General features: G+C 37.1%; 1 protein-coding gene across 3 annotated transcripts in view; it reads left to right on the forward strand.

The window, feature by feature from the left end:
* The window catches only part of CRPPA (CDP-L-ribitol pyrophosphorylase A), a 330,079-nt gene that overhangs the window by 14,767 nt on the left and 297,326 nt on the right, over window positions 1–17,986 (forward strand). For all 3 annotated transcript variants that reach the window (XM_007981984.3, XM_038004687.2, XM_073009080.1), the window contains exon 2: window positions 922–1,198. In XM_007981984.3, coding sequence (XP_007980175.1) covers window positions 922–1,198 — 277 coding nt within the window. The remainder of the gene's footprint in view (window positions 1–921; window positions 1,199–17,986) is intronic.

Below are 17,986 nucleotides of genomic sequence, written 5' to 3' on the forward strand. Positions count from 1 at the left end.
AGTGGCTCACACCTGTAATCCCAACACTTTGGGAGGCCAAGGTGGTTGGGTCACCTGAGGTCAGGAGTTCAAGGCTAGCCTGGGCAACATTGTGAAACCCTGTCTCTACTAAAAAAAAAAATACAAACATTAGCTGGGCGTGGTGGCAGGTGCCTGTAATCCCAGTTACTTGGGAGGTGGGGCACGAGCATCGTTTGAACCCAGGAGGCGGAGGTTGCAGTGAACTGAGATGGTGCCACTATACTCCAGCATGGGGCACAGAGTGAGACTCTCTCTTGAGCATGTTTTAGAAGAGAAACATGGCTTTATGTTTTATATATGACTCAATAGAACAATCATCTTTCATGAATTGTAAGCTTTTCCACTTTACTTAAACCTTATTGCTACAATATTAATTATGATGGTCCCATTTAAGGTACATATTTAGCAAGGCTTGTGTTAGCTAAGTTCTCCAGCTTTGTTGGTGTTCAAGTGGTTGGCTGCCATCTCGGTGGAATTCTTGAAAGAGACAGTCAACTTTTGGATGTCAAAAGTGCTTTGAATTGTTTCATTGAAGGGAAAAGTATTTGGAAAAATTTAAAAGCATATTCCTACTATAGGCTATTTTTCATACAATCTGATATTCTAATTATTCAAATTTAAAAAATGACATCTGGTAGTACTATATACTATATACATATACTGTGTCATATAGGATATTCTACATAATATGAAACACTGTCTAGAGCTATAGTGTTAAACACTCACTGATTCTTTTTCATCAACTTCTTTACTGGACCTAATAAAAATACATAAAACTGATTTATTCACTTGCAGCTTTTAATCTTCCTATGTAAATATACCAATATTAGTGATTCAATTTTCTGTTACTTTAGTTGTCTAAGAATTAACTTATGAATTATATACATACTTTCCTTTTAGAGTATGTTGGATAAAGGACATTGTTGTGGCAGTAACTGGAGAGAACATGGAAGTCATGAAAAGTATTATTCAGAAGTATCAGCATAAACGCATCTCACTGGTCGAAGCTGGAGTGACCCGCCACAGGTCAATTTTCAGTGGATTGAAAGCACTGGCAGAAGATCAGCTCAACTCTAAACTCTCTAAGCCAGAAGTAGTGATTATCCATGATGCAGTGAGACCATTTGTTGAGGAAGATGTCCTCCTTAAAGTTGTCACAGCTGCTAAGGAACATGGGGTAAGTCTTTTTACTTGAGACTAGATAGAAAGGACAAACACTGTAGTGTGGTTCATTTGCTGAATTTTGATTCAATTCTGTTTAAATGTCAAATTATTTAAAATGTGCATGATGACCTAAAGATGTTATGGTGATTGGTTGTAGGAACTTTATAGATTGAGACTGTTCTGGAACATATCTTTTGCTATAGTTATCTACCATAATGTGATATGAGGTATTTGGAGAAGAATGTATTAAAGTTATTACAGTTATAGATATGAATGAAACTTTAATGAAAATTAAAAGACAGTTATATTAAAAATACCTGAGAAATCTCTCAGAAGTATAGGATATGTATAATGTGGTCCATTGTACTCAATTTTGTGTTAAAGTTTCAGAAGTGGTTTGTTTTCTAGTATATACTATATAAGATTTTCATAGCCCTTAGAGTAAATCATCTTGAGATGATAATTGTTTCCATTTGTTTCTCCAAAATAAACACAGGATAGCAAAAGACCTATTGTAATCTTTGGAGCATGTTTATTTTTTCCCTTCTATTACCAAGTAAAATTACGTAAATATGATAATAGATACTAAACTTGTTTGCAGTCTGAATTGGAGACTTAGTGAAATTTATTGCCAAACCATGGTATTGTATAATAGAAATAGGGTATGAAGTTGGACAGACCTAGGCCCAAATCTGTCTTTTTATTTACTAGTGATGTCGTGTTTTTAACTTTGAGTCCATTTTCCCGACCTGTGAAAATATAGAAACTAATACTTGTAAGTTTATTTTAGGATTGGAAATTATGTTAACTATTAGAATACTAAGTGCTTTAAAGGGTATTAATACTAAGTGCTTAAAGGGTATTATTTTAAGATGAATTGTAACATCTATGTAATAGTTTCCTTTAAGATTATAGACCAACAGGAGGCAAGCCTTCCTAGTCATCTGGGTGCCCAGAAGTTTTTTTTTTTTCCTCCTCTTTAAAACCTATTTAGGAAACACAGTCTATAACTTCAATAACACATGTGTATTTGAATTGCCATAGGAAATTTTCCCTAACTTCATCTCTTCCTTCTGCAACATGAATTTCACTTTAAATTTAAAACTGTGTAAGAATTTCATAGACCAAATGAAATATTTTGATTTGCCTTTAAACAAAAGGATTAATGGTATTTAAGGTAGTAAAACTTGTGGTCCAGGAACCATTAATGACCACAAAACTTTCCCCTGGCTCTTGTGCCTTCCCCCTTGACTCCTTCCTCTTCTCCAGACAGCTCAATTATGGTAGAGGCAAGGTAATCAGTTGCAAGGGTGGTGAGAAGACATAAAGAAGCAAAGGATTTTCAACTTAAGAATTTGAGTACATTTTGCGCATTTGGAAAAGTTCTTAGGGATGACAATACAATTTGGTAGACCAACATTCATTCCAATGCATATATACAATTTTTTTTTTTTTGCCTGGGTTACCTTCTGGAAAATTCACTTAAACTCACTATAATAATTGCACACATTTGTGATTTTGTTGTTGTTGTTGTTGAGTAATAAGCAGAAAGTTTTTCTGAGATATTGTCCATAAAGTGATTCTTCTGGTAGTATGTCTTAAAAGACAAAAGAAGCCTTTTATCTTATTCCAATTAATATTCTAAGGATATCATTGTCTTACATGTGATTTAATAGAACATATTAAAATACATAGCAGTTACTTTTTGCAGATTTGAGGGAGTACCTATTAGATTGTTTCTTGGAATATAATTTGTAAGGTTTACTCACATAATGCATCTTAAATGAAACAAATTATATTTCAATGAAATCTGTAATTTTCTGGTTAGATTAAGAAGCTGGTTCAGAATAAAACGTTACAACTTGTTTAAGTAAACCTCAGATATATGGTTTCTTTTAGAAATATTGCCTTGTTTTTGTTGGTGTTAAAACATAAAGGGTAAAATCATGAGTTTTATATACATCCATGTTTAATAATTTTTTCAAGTTTATTGAGAGAACCAGACAGATGTTACAACTGGTTTGAAGTTGAATCCGGAAAAACACTTATACAAAGTAAAAAGGGATGTTGAAGTGAATTAAAATAGAAAACTGACTTTTTCATGGGAGAGTCAATTGAAACTCCAGTAGACATAATTTATTTGCGTGTTTATAGGTAAGAATTGTTTTGCATTGCTATTGGTTATCTACAACTTTGAAAGTTGTAAAAGAGCCCAAGGCTAGATTCAGCTAATCTGGAAGAGTCTGCTATTAGTCATGTAGTTGTCCATTGCAGACATCCTGTAACCTCTTTGGTTTATTTTAAATTTTCTTAAAACAATTAGGATAGTGTCCCAGTAGTCTCAGTTAACTACAGGCACTATGTCCTGCCAGTTCTCTCACACTGTACTGACTTAAATCATAACAACATAAACACAGTCACACAATGTTCAGACTGTTTTCCATGCCTCCTTTTAACTCATTGCCTTTTGTTATCTTAGTTTTCTACAGACTCCTTAACTGATGATTTTTCTTCACAGGTATTAATTTTCAGGTTCTACCTAAAGGTCCCTTTCAGACACATTTTCTGAACAAGCTACACTGTGATTATCTTTAGGGAGGGGTGGGTTATGTATGCTAACAATAACTCTGTTTTAACTTGTGTTCCATTTTGCTTAATTAAAAAAACAAACTGGTAAAGAGAATGCCTCAAGAGACTCAGATGTCCGCGATTAAGACTGGCAATTAAGGTTGTAGAGCTCAAAAGTGTCACAAGGACCCAGTTTTACTTTTTGCCTATATTACGTTGTCAGGCCCTACAGGGAGGCAAGATGGCTTCCATAAGGTTGGGACCAAATTCCATCAGGATATATCTGTCTTACATTAATGATGATAGTTTTTCTGGGTATAAAATTCTAAGTCTACAATTCTTTCCCCCACCCTCACTATTTTGAAATTAGGTTATATCACTGACTCCTGGCTTTTATGCTGCTTTTGGGAAGTCTAACCAACCTAATTGTATTCCTTTGAAAGTAATTTGCCTTTTCTCTCTGAATGCTTTTGAGATAATTTATTTTTCCTATGTGTTTAGTCTCTCTGATGTGTCTATATAGACTTTTTCCCTTGCTTTGGATCTATTGTCCTTTATGAAAGTTGATTCGTATTTTTACTCTAGAAAAATCTGAATAATTATCTAATTTGAATATTGATTCTGTCTCATTTCTGGTCCTGACAACTCTTTTCCCCTCATTTTATGTATACTGTACGTATAATACACTCTTATCCAGTCTTCATGTGTCCTAAATTCTCTTTCATATTGCTGTTTTTGTATGCTGCATCCTAGGTAACTTGTTTCCAATTTCTCATTTTTTTTTAGCTCTGTCTAATATCCTGTTTAAGGACTTTTAAAACCAACATTTTGAAATTATTTGGAGTCCCATTTTGTCCCTTATAATGTATGATTAATCTCCTTTCTGTTTTTTATCTTCTTTTGCCTTTTAAGCTCTGAACATTATACTTTATACACTATAGCCAATAGTACTTCTTGGTAGCTTAATTCACTAACTCTTCATTTCTGTTTACTTTTGTTCATAATTTGTTTCCTCCTCTGTTTTATAATTTGGATTGTAAGCCCATGTTTGGCAAGAGTTTATCATCAGGAGTTCTGTGAACATGGGATAAGGGTATGTTTCTGAGGCATGGATTTTTATTCCTTCTGCCAGGGATCCTAAGGGCTTTACTAACTTGGAACAACTTTACATTAATTCTTGGCTTGAAGTTTTATAGATTCTGTGGTAATGTTAAATGAAACTCTAAACTCACATGAAGCCAAGCTTTATTGTTATAACTTCTCAGGGAAAACTGTCCCTGCCCTTTGAGATCCCAAGCAAAGATAATTTTGCTTGCTGTTTTCCTTCACTTGTCTCTCCTCCCTTGCCCAAACTACCTAAATGAGGGACTTTCGCTTTTATGGGTGTTAGTGTGGAAATTACAGTTATAACCAAGTAGCACATCCTCAAGGTCTTAGTCCTCATTCTTCTCATCTGTTAAAACTAAAGCCTCTTTTTAACTGAAAGCATCTTTGCCATCTTATTTCTCTGATTTCTAGCTATCAGGTTGTTTTACTCTTAGGTGATTGGTTGAGTCCAGACATACTCTTAAAAGGCTGTTTGTAAAATTCTCTCCTATACTATTATTATTTTTTTTTTAGTGAAAGAGATGTTTCAAGATACCTGGTCTATCATATTACCAAAATTAGAGGTCCATAATCTTTTCTAAGTCAGAATGACTTGTATATTTCTGCATAATTAAGTCAGATAAAGAAGTGGCGATGAAGACTTTGTTATAAGGGAAATGTTGGAAAGAGTAAAATAAATTGGAATGTGAAGGAATCAAAGGTAAGTGAGAATAATTTTAAGAAGGACCAACAGGTTAAATATTACATTGACTCTATGAACACTAACTATAGGATAACTCAAATGAGACTATATCAGCAAAGGAACCTCCTAAGTATTGCTCCTGGTGGGAGAAGGCATTTTCTAAGTCACTTGTACATCCTTCTTACCTCAGCTTTGTACTCCAGCACCTCTAGTCATTTTTTGCTCTTGTTGGTGATCGACTTCTTACACATTTCTCACCTTCCATACCCCTAATCTATGTTATAAATCGTAGCAGTCTGGCTACTTTTTCCTCTGACCATTCTTTCCAAAGTCACCTGTGACTACCTCATTCCCATGTTAAATGTGCATTTCAGTCTGTTGAATAATAAAGAATTTGCCCTTTATTCCAGGTTCCTGGGAGGAAGACTCTAAATCTTTGGGATTCTTGAAGTAACAGGAGAGTCTGTTGTTTATGAGCTCCTTGGATTATACCTGAGCTTATGCTAATGAGAAGACATGATTTAGGAAGTGGGCTGGTCACTAGAAAGATGAAATAATGTGATTAGAGGCTTTGAACCAGTTCAGCCTCTGGGGACAGGAAGGGAGTTGAAGATTGAGTTCAACCAGGTGGCCAGTGATTGAATTAGTCATGCCTCTAGCATGAAACCTCAAACTCTGGACCCTGGTCCAGGAGAATACCTGGTTATTGAACACAGGGCTGTGCTGGAAGGGTGGTGTACAGGGAGACAAGGCATAAAAGGTTTAGGATTCCCACAGACCTCACCCTGTGTGTCTTCATTTGGCAGTTGTATCCTTTGTAATTAAAACTGCAATTACAAATGTATAACTTTTGTAAATGTCACACATGTGTCAGGCATGGGTCAGAAATGTGTTGAGCACGTGTCCACGTCTTCCATCACACATATTGGACATGTGCCATGTCACATGTGTTGGTCACGTGTCACAAATGTGTAATGTGTCACGAGTTTTCTCACATGTCAGTCACGTGTCAATCATGATGTGATCATGTGATCCTGTCAGTCACATGCCAATCGTGTCAATCACGTGTCACAAATGTCAGTCAGGTGTCAATCGTGTCGACATGTCAGTCATGTCAATCATGTCAGTCATGTGTTGTGTGTCATACATGTTGGTCACGTGTCAGGCATTGGTCACGGGTCATATGTGTTGATCACATGACGATCACGAGTTGATCACGTGTCAGTAACCAGTCACTTGCCAATCCTGTCAATCAGGTCAGTCACCTGACACAAACATGTTGGTCACATGCCAATTGTCATTTATGTGTCGGTCACATGTTGGTTAAGTGTTAATCACGCTCCATGTCATGTCGAGTCACATGTCACACAGGTGTTCATGTGACAGTCACATGTTGATTGTGTGAATCTCATGTCACATGTTGGAGTTGTATCATGTTCTAATCATGTCAGTGACATGTCACAAATATGTCAGTCAGGTCAATCATGTGGCAATCATGTGGCAATCGTGGGTCACGTGTCAGCCATGCTCCAGTCAAGTGTCACGTGTTGATCACGTGATGATCATGTGTGCCCTCTATTGGACACGTGCAATCACATGTCAATTACATTAGTCACATGTTGGACACATGCCGATAACATCAATCACGTGTCATGTATTCATTGCTTTCTAATTGTGTCATTCGTGAGTCAATCACGTCAAACACGTCAGTCATGTGTCGATTGTCAATCATGTCAGCCATGTCACTCACGTTACATGTTGGCCACAACACTCCCATTATACACATGTTGATCACATAGTGATCATGTGTCAACCATGTGTCAATCATGTCAGTCACAGGTTTGTCACATGTTTGTCACATGTCAATCAGGTGTCATGCATCACATGTTGATCATGTGATGATCACGTATCAGTCATGTACAATTGTGTCAATTGCTTGTCAGTCACTTGTGACAAGCATGTCAGTTACATGTCATGTGTCAAGTGTCATGTTGGTCACATGTCATTTCCGGTAACACATTGGCCATGTATCATCATCACGTGTTGGGATCATGTGTTGATTACATCTCGTGTTGGGCGTGTGCTAATCTTGTAAGTTGTTTCTTACATGTCACAAATGTGTCGGTCACATGCTGATCATTTCAGTCATGTCAGTTGTGTCACAAATGTCAATCATGTGTCAATCTCGTGTCATGTCAGTCACATGTCAAGTGTCAATGCTCTGGTCACATGGTCGTGTCACATGTTGATCACATGTCTATTATGTTGATCTCATGTCAGTAGCATGTTGACCACATGCCAGTCCTGTCAATTGCATCAGTCTCCTGTCTCATCAATTGTGTGACTCACGTGTCAATCAGGCATCGGTTATGTGTTACATATCACAATCACATGATCACATCAGTCACATTTTGGTCATGTGCCAGTCATGAATTGCCTGTCACCTATCACAAACGTGTTGGTCCCATGTCAATCGTGTCAATCACGTGTCAGTCATGTGTTGGTCACATGTCAGTCACGTCCTTGTCATGGGTCAGTCACGTGTCACATGTGCTGCTCACTTGCTCACGTGTCATTTATGACTCAATCACATATCAGTCATGTGTTGGATGCATTTCAATCGTATAAATTGTGACAGTCATGTCAAACATGGTCACATGTCAGACTTGTCAGGTCAATCACGTGTCTTGTCAGTCACGTGTCACACATGTTGGTCACGTCAGTCATTGGTTAAGCATTGGTCACATTTCACTCATGTGTTGATCACATGCCACTGGTGTCAATCGTGTCACTTCACCAAACTGTTGGTCATGTTTCAGTCATGTTTCAATTACATGTCAGTTGTGTTTGTGACATGTCAATCATGCTATTGCATCACGTTGGTCACGTCTGTGTCAATCACGTGATGGGGTGATTGTGTCGATCATGTGTGAGTCATGTTGGACACGTGCCAATCACGTATGATGGTCACGTGCCAGTCATCAGTCACGAGTCAATCATGTGTCAATGAAGCACTGGTCTTGCCTCAGACACGTGTCAAACACGATCATGTGTTGATTGTCAATCATGTGAATCACCTGTCACATGTTGGTCGTGTCAATGTGTCAGTCATGTGTCATACTTGATCATGTGATGATCACTCGTAGATAGTTGATCACTCAAGTGTCATGTTGGTCATGTGTGGATCATGTGTCAGTTGTGTCATTCATGTGTCACAATGCGTCGTGCCAGTCATGTCAATCACGTGTCATATCAGTAGTGTGTCATTTGGTCACATGTCAATCATGCCCTGGTCACAGTCACGTGTCACATGTGTTGATTACATGATCATGTGTTAATCACTTATCAGTCACATGTTGGTCAGGTGGTAGTTTCAGTCACGTGTAAGTCACATGTCAAACGTGTCAGTCATGTGTGAATTACCTGCCAGTTGTATTGGTCATGTGTCAGACACGCTTTAGTCAAGCTTTGGTTGTGTGTCACGTGTTGATCATTTGTGATCAATGTGATCATGTGTTGATAGTTTGTGTATTACATATTGGTCTCATGTTAAGCACGTGCCAATTATGTGCCAATCACATCAGTGATGTTAGTCACGTGTCAATCATGTCAGTTGCATCAGTCACGTGTCTCAAACGTGTTGGCCATATGTTGATCATGTATCACGTGTCAGTCACTTGTTTCACTGTTGGTCATGTCTTACAGTAACATGTCAGGTACATGTAAGTTATTTTTACACACTTGTCACGTGTTACATGTCATGTGTCAGACACTTCACCTGTCACATGTGTGTCTCACTTGTTGGTCACATTGGTCACGTGTTAGTCACATTTTGATTGTCAATCATGTTGATTGTGTTCATGTCACATGTTCACGTGTTGTGTCAGTCATGTCTGTTACATGTCAGCCACGAGTCACATGTCACGTGTCTTTCGTCACATGTGCCAGTCATATCACGTGTCACATGTGTTATGTGTTGGTCATGTCACACGTGTCTATCATGTGTTAGTTACATGTCATGTGTCAGACTTGTCTCCATGTCTCCTGTTGGTCATATTTCATGCACATGTCAGTTACATGTTTTTATCACATGTCAGTTGTGTCACACGTCCATCACATTTTGATGTGTCAGTCATGTGTTGTTTATGTGTCAGTAATGTGTCAGACATGTCTCTGACATGTCAGTTACATGTCTATGTATTTCACACATGTCTTCCACATCATGTGGCTTTTGTTGCATGTGTCCCATGTGTTGCACATTTCTTATAGCACTTGTTTTGCATATGTGTTCCAGTTCGGTAATGTGTCACATGTGTCACCAGTGTCACACATGTCTTTTGTGTCATGTCATTTTATTACACGTCACATTTATCTTTTTTCACGTGTCATACACGTTTTTTTGTCACATCACACATGCTTTTAGTCTCATATCTTCTGTTACGTTTGTCACATATAGCATGTATTCCCTCACATGTGCCACGTGTCTTCAGTTACAGGCATGTTACACATGTCTTCCTTCACACGTATGTCACATGTTTTGTCACGTGTGTGTCATACATATGTATTCCATCATTCATCACAGTTTTCTCTATGCACTCATTGACTGGTGGGTATCTGGGCTGGTTCCATATTTTTGCAGTTGCAAGTTGTGCTGCTACATATGTGCATGTGCAAGTATCGTTTTCATATAATGGCTTCTTTTTCTCAGACTAGATACCCAGTAGTGGGATAGCTGGATCGAATGCTAGTTTGACTTTTAGTTTTTTAAGGAATCTCCTCACCACACCATTTTCCGTAGTGGTTGTGCTACTTTACTTTCTCATTGGCAGTGTAGAAGCATTCTGTTTTTACCACATCCACACCTCATCTGTTTTTTTGAGGTTTTGGGTTTGGTCATTCTTACAGGAGTAAGGTGTTATCACATTGTGGTTTTGATTTTCATTTCCCTCATCAGTTGGTAGATTTTTGAACTCTGCATTTGGAAATGTGATATTAAATAGGATTCACCATGGCTAATAATGACTTGTACTCGTCTATTGTGATCAATATACTTCTGGTCAGAGTTTATTCATGTGTGGGGGTAAGATAATGGTTTTTCCTGGTTTCTGCATGGGAATCAGACAATGTTTTTTTCCTGGCTTATTGGATACCGTAGCATTGTCTCCTAGAGAAACTTTGATACTGGTTTAAATCCTAGATCTAAAGAAGTTTTACTTGTGAGAAAGCAGTGAGTTCTGATTCATGAAGAAATACAGGTTTATTTTGACAAAGGGTAAATTGCCTGGAGCAAGGACTGACTTATTCTCTGGAGTGCTATGGGAATGAAGTGAAACTTGATCTATTTTTGATGCTAAAGAACTACTATGTGAAAAAGCTTTGCTTTACTTTAATGATTTCAAATTACCCACTTCTGTGTTTCTGCTCTATGAATTACCTTCAAAGGAAGTTGGGGAAAGGATAGGTCAAAGACAGATGAGTGTATCTATGGTTTAACATGAAATAATGTTTAACATGTTAGTATATTCCCAATCATGTCATAATTAGGGTAAATGGTACTATTGAAATCTTAGAAATTTATAGGTAGCATGTAAAACAAAGGCCTCTCTATTCTTTTTTGCTGCATATCCACTTTTAGTGGTGTATTATAGTAATATGAATAGAGATTTTTCTAAGATACCTCTATTTCTATATTGGGCAAATTGTATCAGTTCAGTTTGTTTGTCAGAAGGAGATTGGAAGTAATTTATGATTAAAAATGTTAAATATTCAATCTTATAATTCCCAACGATTAGCTTTGGAGATGCCGTTCTGCAAACACTGATTAAACCTTTCAATTAAGACAACTTGCCTAACTAAAATAAAAATTACATGGTTGGAGGATTTCTGTTGTACATTGTTGTAATTAGCTAGAGTGTAGTTGCCTGAGGAGAAATGCATGTTAGTGCCTGCTGTATGGATGCATCATAGTATTATACAATAAAGCAAACAGTAGAGGTGGGATTTATTATTCCACATTTTATGATTTGTATCAATGATTTCCATGCAGTGACATGTGGAAATATGGTGATACATTAGCTTGAGAGACAAGTAATCACTGAGGTTGGTGCTGAACTGTTAAGCTTCCATTCAGGGCCTATTACTAATACTTGAGGAGACATTTGTATTTGATAACTCGGGAATGATGCCTCCTACAACAAGCTTCCCAGGTAGCTGTGCCTTGCAGGCCACTAACCAGCTTGTTTATCCTTGTCATAATTTTGATACTTTGAATTTCAGAAAACATCACAAAATTGAGGATTCATTGCATGTTCGCTTGTGAACAGAGGTCTCTTACACGAAGACAGCTGTGGAATATATGCCTTTTAACATTAGCATTTTCTGCATCTGTTTATAGCAGATGGCAAGGCAAGTGATGGAGTCAGCCAAGAAGTTATTTTCACTTGTTATCTGTTTTCATGGGCCTTTAGTTTAAGATGTCTGAAGCTTTTTGTCACCTTGTGCTTTGATCTCTCTTCTTGTTGTATTACTTTCCCATCTGATATTCTGGCTTTCACAGACAAGAACCTAGTAATTTGTGGAATTTGCCAATCCTGCCATAATTTTATCTGAAATATGGATGGTTTCTGCTCTTGAAGCTAGTTTTTGGTAATCAAGATGGGAACCCATGAATACACATGTTGAATTTTAAAAAACTACTGAAGAACTTTGGACACCTCTGTGTCTACTACTGGTATAATTAGATCATCACCAGTCACATTGAAACTCTCCCAAAACTGCTCCCAAGTCTTATCTAATCCCCCCAGTGAATAAACATTACCCAAACTTTGTTTTTCTCGTTGTCTTGCTTTTCTCTTTAGTTGTGTAACATCTTTTCCTAAAGAATGTTTTGGTTATGTTTATATGATTTTTAAACATGCTTGGCATGTGTTTTGACAGCATAGTTACTTTGCACAGTATATTTGGGGAAATGTATTCATATAAGTCTATGCAGCTATAGTTTGTTCGTAATCACTACTGTATATGCCATAATTCATTTTACAGATGATGGGCATTTGTTTTCTCATGTTTTTGCTGATGTAAACATTACTAGTATGGACATTATTATATATCTTGTGCCCATGTGCAGGGATTTCTCTACAGTTCTGACATATGTTGGTTATCAGTTTTACTAGATGATGCCAAATTATTTTCCAAACTTGTCTTGAATTATACTTATCAGTAATGTATAACAGATTCAAGTTGCCCTAGTCCTCACCACTACTTGATATAAGACTTTCCTCCAATCTATTTACTGGAAAATGCTTTCTCTTTGTGGTTTAAATTTAGCGTTTTGTTAATAGGTTGGGCATCTTGTTATATTTATGGGCTTTAAATATTATTGAAATGCCCATGTAAGAATTTACCCTATTTTTATTTTTAAGCTTTTGACTTGTAGGAGTTACATATTCTGGACGCTAATACTTTGGGCAGTGTATGCTGTATTTTATAACTATTTTCTTCCATCTGGAATAATTAAAGTCATAAGATGTTGTTATAAATAAGCATTTTTTATCTTAATATACTTAAAATCACTAATGTCTTCATTAATGGTTTTTGTTTTTGCCTGGTTTAAGAATTTTTGTCTTACACTGAAGTCATGAAGATATTCACCATTTAAAAAAAATGTTTTATAGTTTTGAATTTTACATTGCCATCTCTTTCTGGAGTTTACAGATGGAGTAAGGATTGATTTCACTTTTGTCTTTTGCTACAAAGGTAACTCTTTGCCTAGCACCATTTGTTGAATAATTATCCCCTTCTCCACTGACCTGCGCTGCCACTTCTGTCATATATTGAATTTCTATGTAAGCATGGGTCTGTTGGGACTCTCTTCCATGCTGTCAGTCTGTTTTTGTACCCTGTCTTAGTCACTATTGAGACAGCTCTCTAATTATAACTTTGCATACTGCTAGATCAAGTCCCTTTCCCTACTGTTCTTAAGTATACTTCTTAAACCACTTCTGTTGTTTAATTTTCTTATATTAATATTGCTGTGTAAATATGCATTCTAAACTATTAGGTAATTTTTAATGTTTCCTAAGAAGTAGTTTGTTCAATCACTTATCTGTCCAGCAAGTATTTGAGAACCACTTCAGAAAGTTAGAGACTCCCACCTTGATCTGGAACTCAGGACTCTCCACCCCCAATATTTTGCATTACTATATCTTATAGTTGTTGCTTTGCTAATCTGTCGTGTTCATGAGACTTTAAGTTCCTTGACAAGAGCAATTCTATCTTATTTGTTGAAATCCTTAAAACAGGATTCTTTCTTTATACATAGTACAAAAAAAGTGGTCAAGAAATGTTTAAAGAAGTACAAGAATACTTTTTAGAGAAAAGATGGAGTAATTAAGAGATTCTTACTTGGAGTATCCAGGTGGAAAGAGAATATTGTGAGCCTGTCTGCTTTTCACTGTTTTTTGGGTAGGGGAGGAGGCTGGGTGTATGAGAGGGTGTTCAAGTTTTTATTTAAACTACATAATTCTTTAAAAGTTATAAAAATGAGTGAATATAGTATTGAGAAACTATTAGGAAGTTTTCATACTAGGAACTGAGATTAAAATATCAAAAACAATTTATTAATGGCTTATGTTCATCAAGTGACTGAAATGAGGGAAATGAGTTCATAGTGTATTTGTAGCACTTTAGCATCTAATAACTGGTCTCTGGAAGGAATGCATCTACCCTCTCCCTCTCACCGAAACTGAACCCTTTCAGAGCAAGGATTGCATTTTGCGCATTCCTCATTATGCGGAGCATAGTGCTTAGAATATAGTTGTCAAGCTCTTTCAGATAATGTAAATCTATCATATGAACTAGATAACTGTGTGAAAGTAGGACAAAAATATGAAGAATCTAAGGCTACTGTTTGCCCATGCGCTCTACTGAGATGGATGTTTTCTGCATGGGTGATGATATATATTGTGGATTTTTCTGGATGATTTCACAATATTCTGCCATTTTGTCAGGCTGATATTTCTATTTTGGTTTTGGAAACTGTCACCACGTAACTATTACTCTGTAGGGGTATGATGACTATTGAGACAACTTAGTGTGAATTGTTGGATTGGAAGTTTTGACATGTGGAAGCTTTCCTCATAAAATATTATAGTATTACAGCTGGAGGGGCCTGAAATAAAATACCTGGTCAAAATTTTTCATTTCATAGAAAAGAATATTAATTAAGCAGAGATGAACTTGTTCCAAATAACACAGCTATTAAGTGGCATAAATGAGACTTGCATTATTGTTCATACACTACAAATACAGCGTGCTTCTATCAAGCAAGATAGGTGTCTTAGTGAGGGAATGGAATTTGGTTTGACCTCATCTTGAAATTTCTTCAGATGCTGCTGCTGTGTAAAATATCGTGAAGACATATGTGTATTACCAAGTGACACTTTGACTTCTTTATGTGGCCTGATCAGTATCTCTAAGACCTACAACACTGATTCACTGTGTATTGAGTGCATGCTATGTATGAGGCACTTTTCTAGGTGCTGGAGAGACAGCAGCCATGGAGTGAACATTCTTTTTTTTTTTTTTTTTTTTGAGACGGAGTCTCGCTCTGTCTCCCAGGCTGGAGTGCAGTGGCCGGATCTCAGCTCACTGCAAGCTCCGCCTCCCGGGTCCACGCCATTCTCCTGCCTCAGCCTCCTGAGTAGCTGGGACTACAGGCGCCCGCCACCACGCCCGGCTAGGCGCCCGGTTTTTTTTTTTTTTTGTATTTTTTTAGTAGAGACGGGGTTTCACCGTGTTAGCCAGGATGGTCTTGATCTCCTGACCTCGTGATCCACCCGTCTCGGCCTCCCAAAGTGCTGGGATTATAGGCTTGAGCCACCGCGCCCGGCGCCATGGAGTGAACATTCTAGGGCACTGCTGTCCAGTAAAACATTCTGCAGTGATGGAAATAGTCTAACTCCACTATCTAGTACTTAAGCTACTAGTCACATGTGGCTATTGAGTACTTAAAATGCTCCTAGTGGAAATGAGGAACTGAATTTTTTAACATTATTTACGTTGAATTAAATAGAAGGAACTTGACTAGTTATTTGAGATGGAAAGCTCTTGGAAGATTTTGAACAGAAGAGAGACATGATATAACTCGTCATGAACAGGTTTGTTCTATTGCTTTGTGAAGAATAGGCTGTGGAAGGACAAGAGTGAAGGAGATACCAATTGGGAGGCTCTTGGAGTAATCTCAGAGGGAGGATGGGTGGCTTAGACACGGATAGTGGAGACAGTGAGAAGTGGCAGATCTGGAATACTTTGAAGCTGACAGGGACTGGATTACTGATGGACTGAATTATGAGAGTCGGGGAGAAATCAAGGACAGCATTCAAGATTTTGGGCAAGAATAACTAGAAGAATAGAGTTAATGTTTGCATAGATGACTGTGTCTGTAGGAGCAGGTTTGGAGGCTGTGGAGTGGGTAAAACCAAAACTTTGAGTTCAGTTTGTTGCAGTTGAGGTATGCGTTTTGAACTAAGTGGAAATGTTAAACAGACATTTGGAAGTGCAAATCCAGAATTCAAAAGAACTCTGGGCTGGATTATAAGTTTGGAAGTTTTCATGTAGATGGTGTTTAAAGTCATGGGACTTCATGTGGTCATTAATAGAATGAGCGTAGATAGTGTTACATAAAATTTATAGGAGGCCATTGACTTGCACTAGGCTCCTGGACTAAGCCTAACAGACCAAACCAATAGAGTTTAACTACAATAGTTGAGCATTAGTTAATTGCAGGAGGACCTGTAACCAATTAAGCTGTAACCTATTAAGTCATCTTTACACAGCACTTCCATTTCCTGTAAATGCTGTCAGATTATGTTATTGGAGTTCTCCAAAACTGCTCCAGTTTGGAGGGCTGTGCGATTCACAAGTCATTTTTGTTTTGCTGGTTTTGTTTGCTCAAGCTCGATTAAAATGCAAACTTGTCTAAGTTTTTTTTACCATTTAACAATAGCGAAGTGTGAGGATGCAGCTCTGGAATATTTTACCATTTACAGTCTGAGAAAGTAAGGACCTAGGAGTTAGTGTGGGCAGATGAGAGGGTGTGGTTGAGAATGATTTTTGAAAACTAAGTGAACAAACACTCAAGAAGACTAAGAACTATTAATTGGATTTGGCAATGTGGGGGTCATTGGTGACACTGGTTAAATGTATTTTTGTGGTGGTGTGGCGATAACGGCCTGATTGAAATAGATTCCAGAAAGCATAGGAAGACAGAAATTGGAGATGTGCTCTTATACAGATAATTCAGAGTTGGGCTTTATACTTGTGTGAAGAAACTTGTTATTAGCTGGAAGAAGATATATATTAAAAGAATTGATTTAATGATGGCAGAAGTTATGGCATACTTGTATATTAATGGGCATAATTAAATGGAAGACTGGAAATTGAGGAGGCAGGACAGAAAGAATACTAAATGTGGAGAAGTATTTGAGAGGGAATGGGTAAAAGTAGCTAAGTAGAGACATTGGCCATTAGAAGCCAGGACTTTTTTTTGGAGTTTTTGTAGTAACTTCTGAACGTCTTCATTAAATTTACTCTTAAGTGGTCTTCTCAATGCTTTTGTGAGTGAATTTTTTAAATTTCATTTTTGGGTTGTTGTATTTCTGTATACTAGCAATAAACTGAATTTTTTTTTTTTTTTTTTTTTTTTTTGGTATACTAAGCTTGTTCTCTGTATCCTTGCTGACAACTTGCTTCTTCTAATAGTTACAAGACACTTCATTGGTATCTTGTATATAAGGATCATGCTATCTGCAAATAGAGACAGCTTTACTTCTTTTGGATAACTTATTACATTTTCTTGCCTAATTATCCTAGCTAGGACTCCCATTACAATGTTTACTGGAAATGGCAACGGTGGATTTCCTTGCTTACTCTTGATCATAAAGGGAAAACACTCAATATTTTACCAGTAAGCATGATCTTAACTGTGGATTTTTCACAGACACTCTTTTTCAGGTTGAACAAGATCTCTTCTATTTATAATTTTTGTGCTTTTCTCACAAAGGGGTGCTGGATTTTGTCAGATGAGTTCTATGCACCTGTTGACATGTTCATGTGTTTGTCCTTTATTCTATTAACATGGTATATTACATTGACTATATATTTTTTTGATACGTTGAACCAACCTGGTATTCCTGGGATAAATCCCACTTGGTCATGGTGTATAATGCTTTTTTATATGTTGCTGAATTGGGTTTGTAAGTATCTTGTTGAGAATTTTTGCATCTGTTTTTGCATTGTTTATAAACCAATATCCCTAATTGGCTTTCTTTTCTTGTGCTGTCTTTGTTTTTGGTATTAGGATAACACTGGTCTTACAGAATGAGTTGGGAAGCATTCTCTATTTTTTTGGAAAAGTTTGAAGAATTAGTATTAACTGTTCTTTAA

Source organism: Chlorocebus sabaeus, chromosome 21 (assembly GCF_047675955.1).
Source record: "Chlorocebus sabaeus isolate Y175 chromosome 21, mChlSab1.0.hap1, whole genome shotgun sequence".
NCBI lineage: Eukaryota > Metazoa > Chordata > Mammalia > Primates > Cercopithecidae > Chlorocebus > Chlorocebus sabaeus.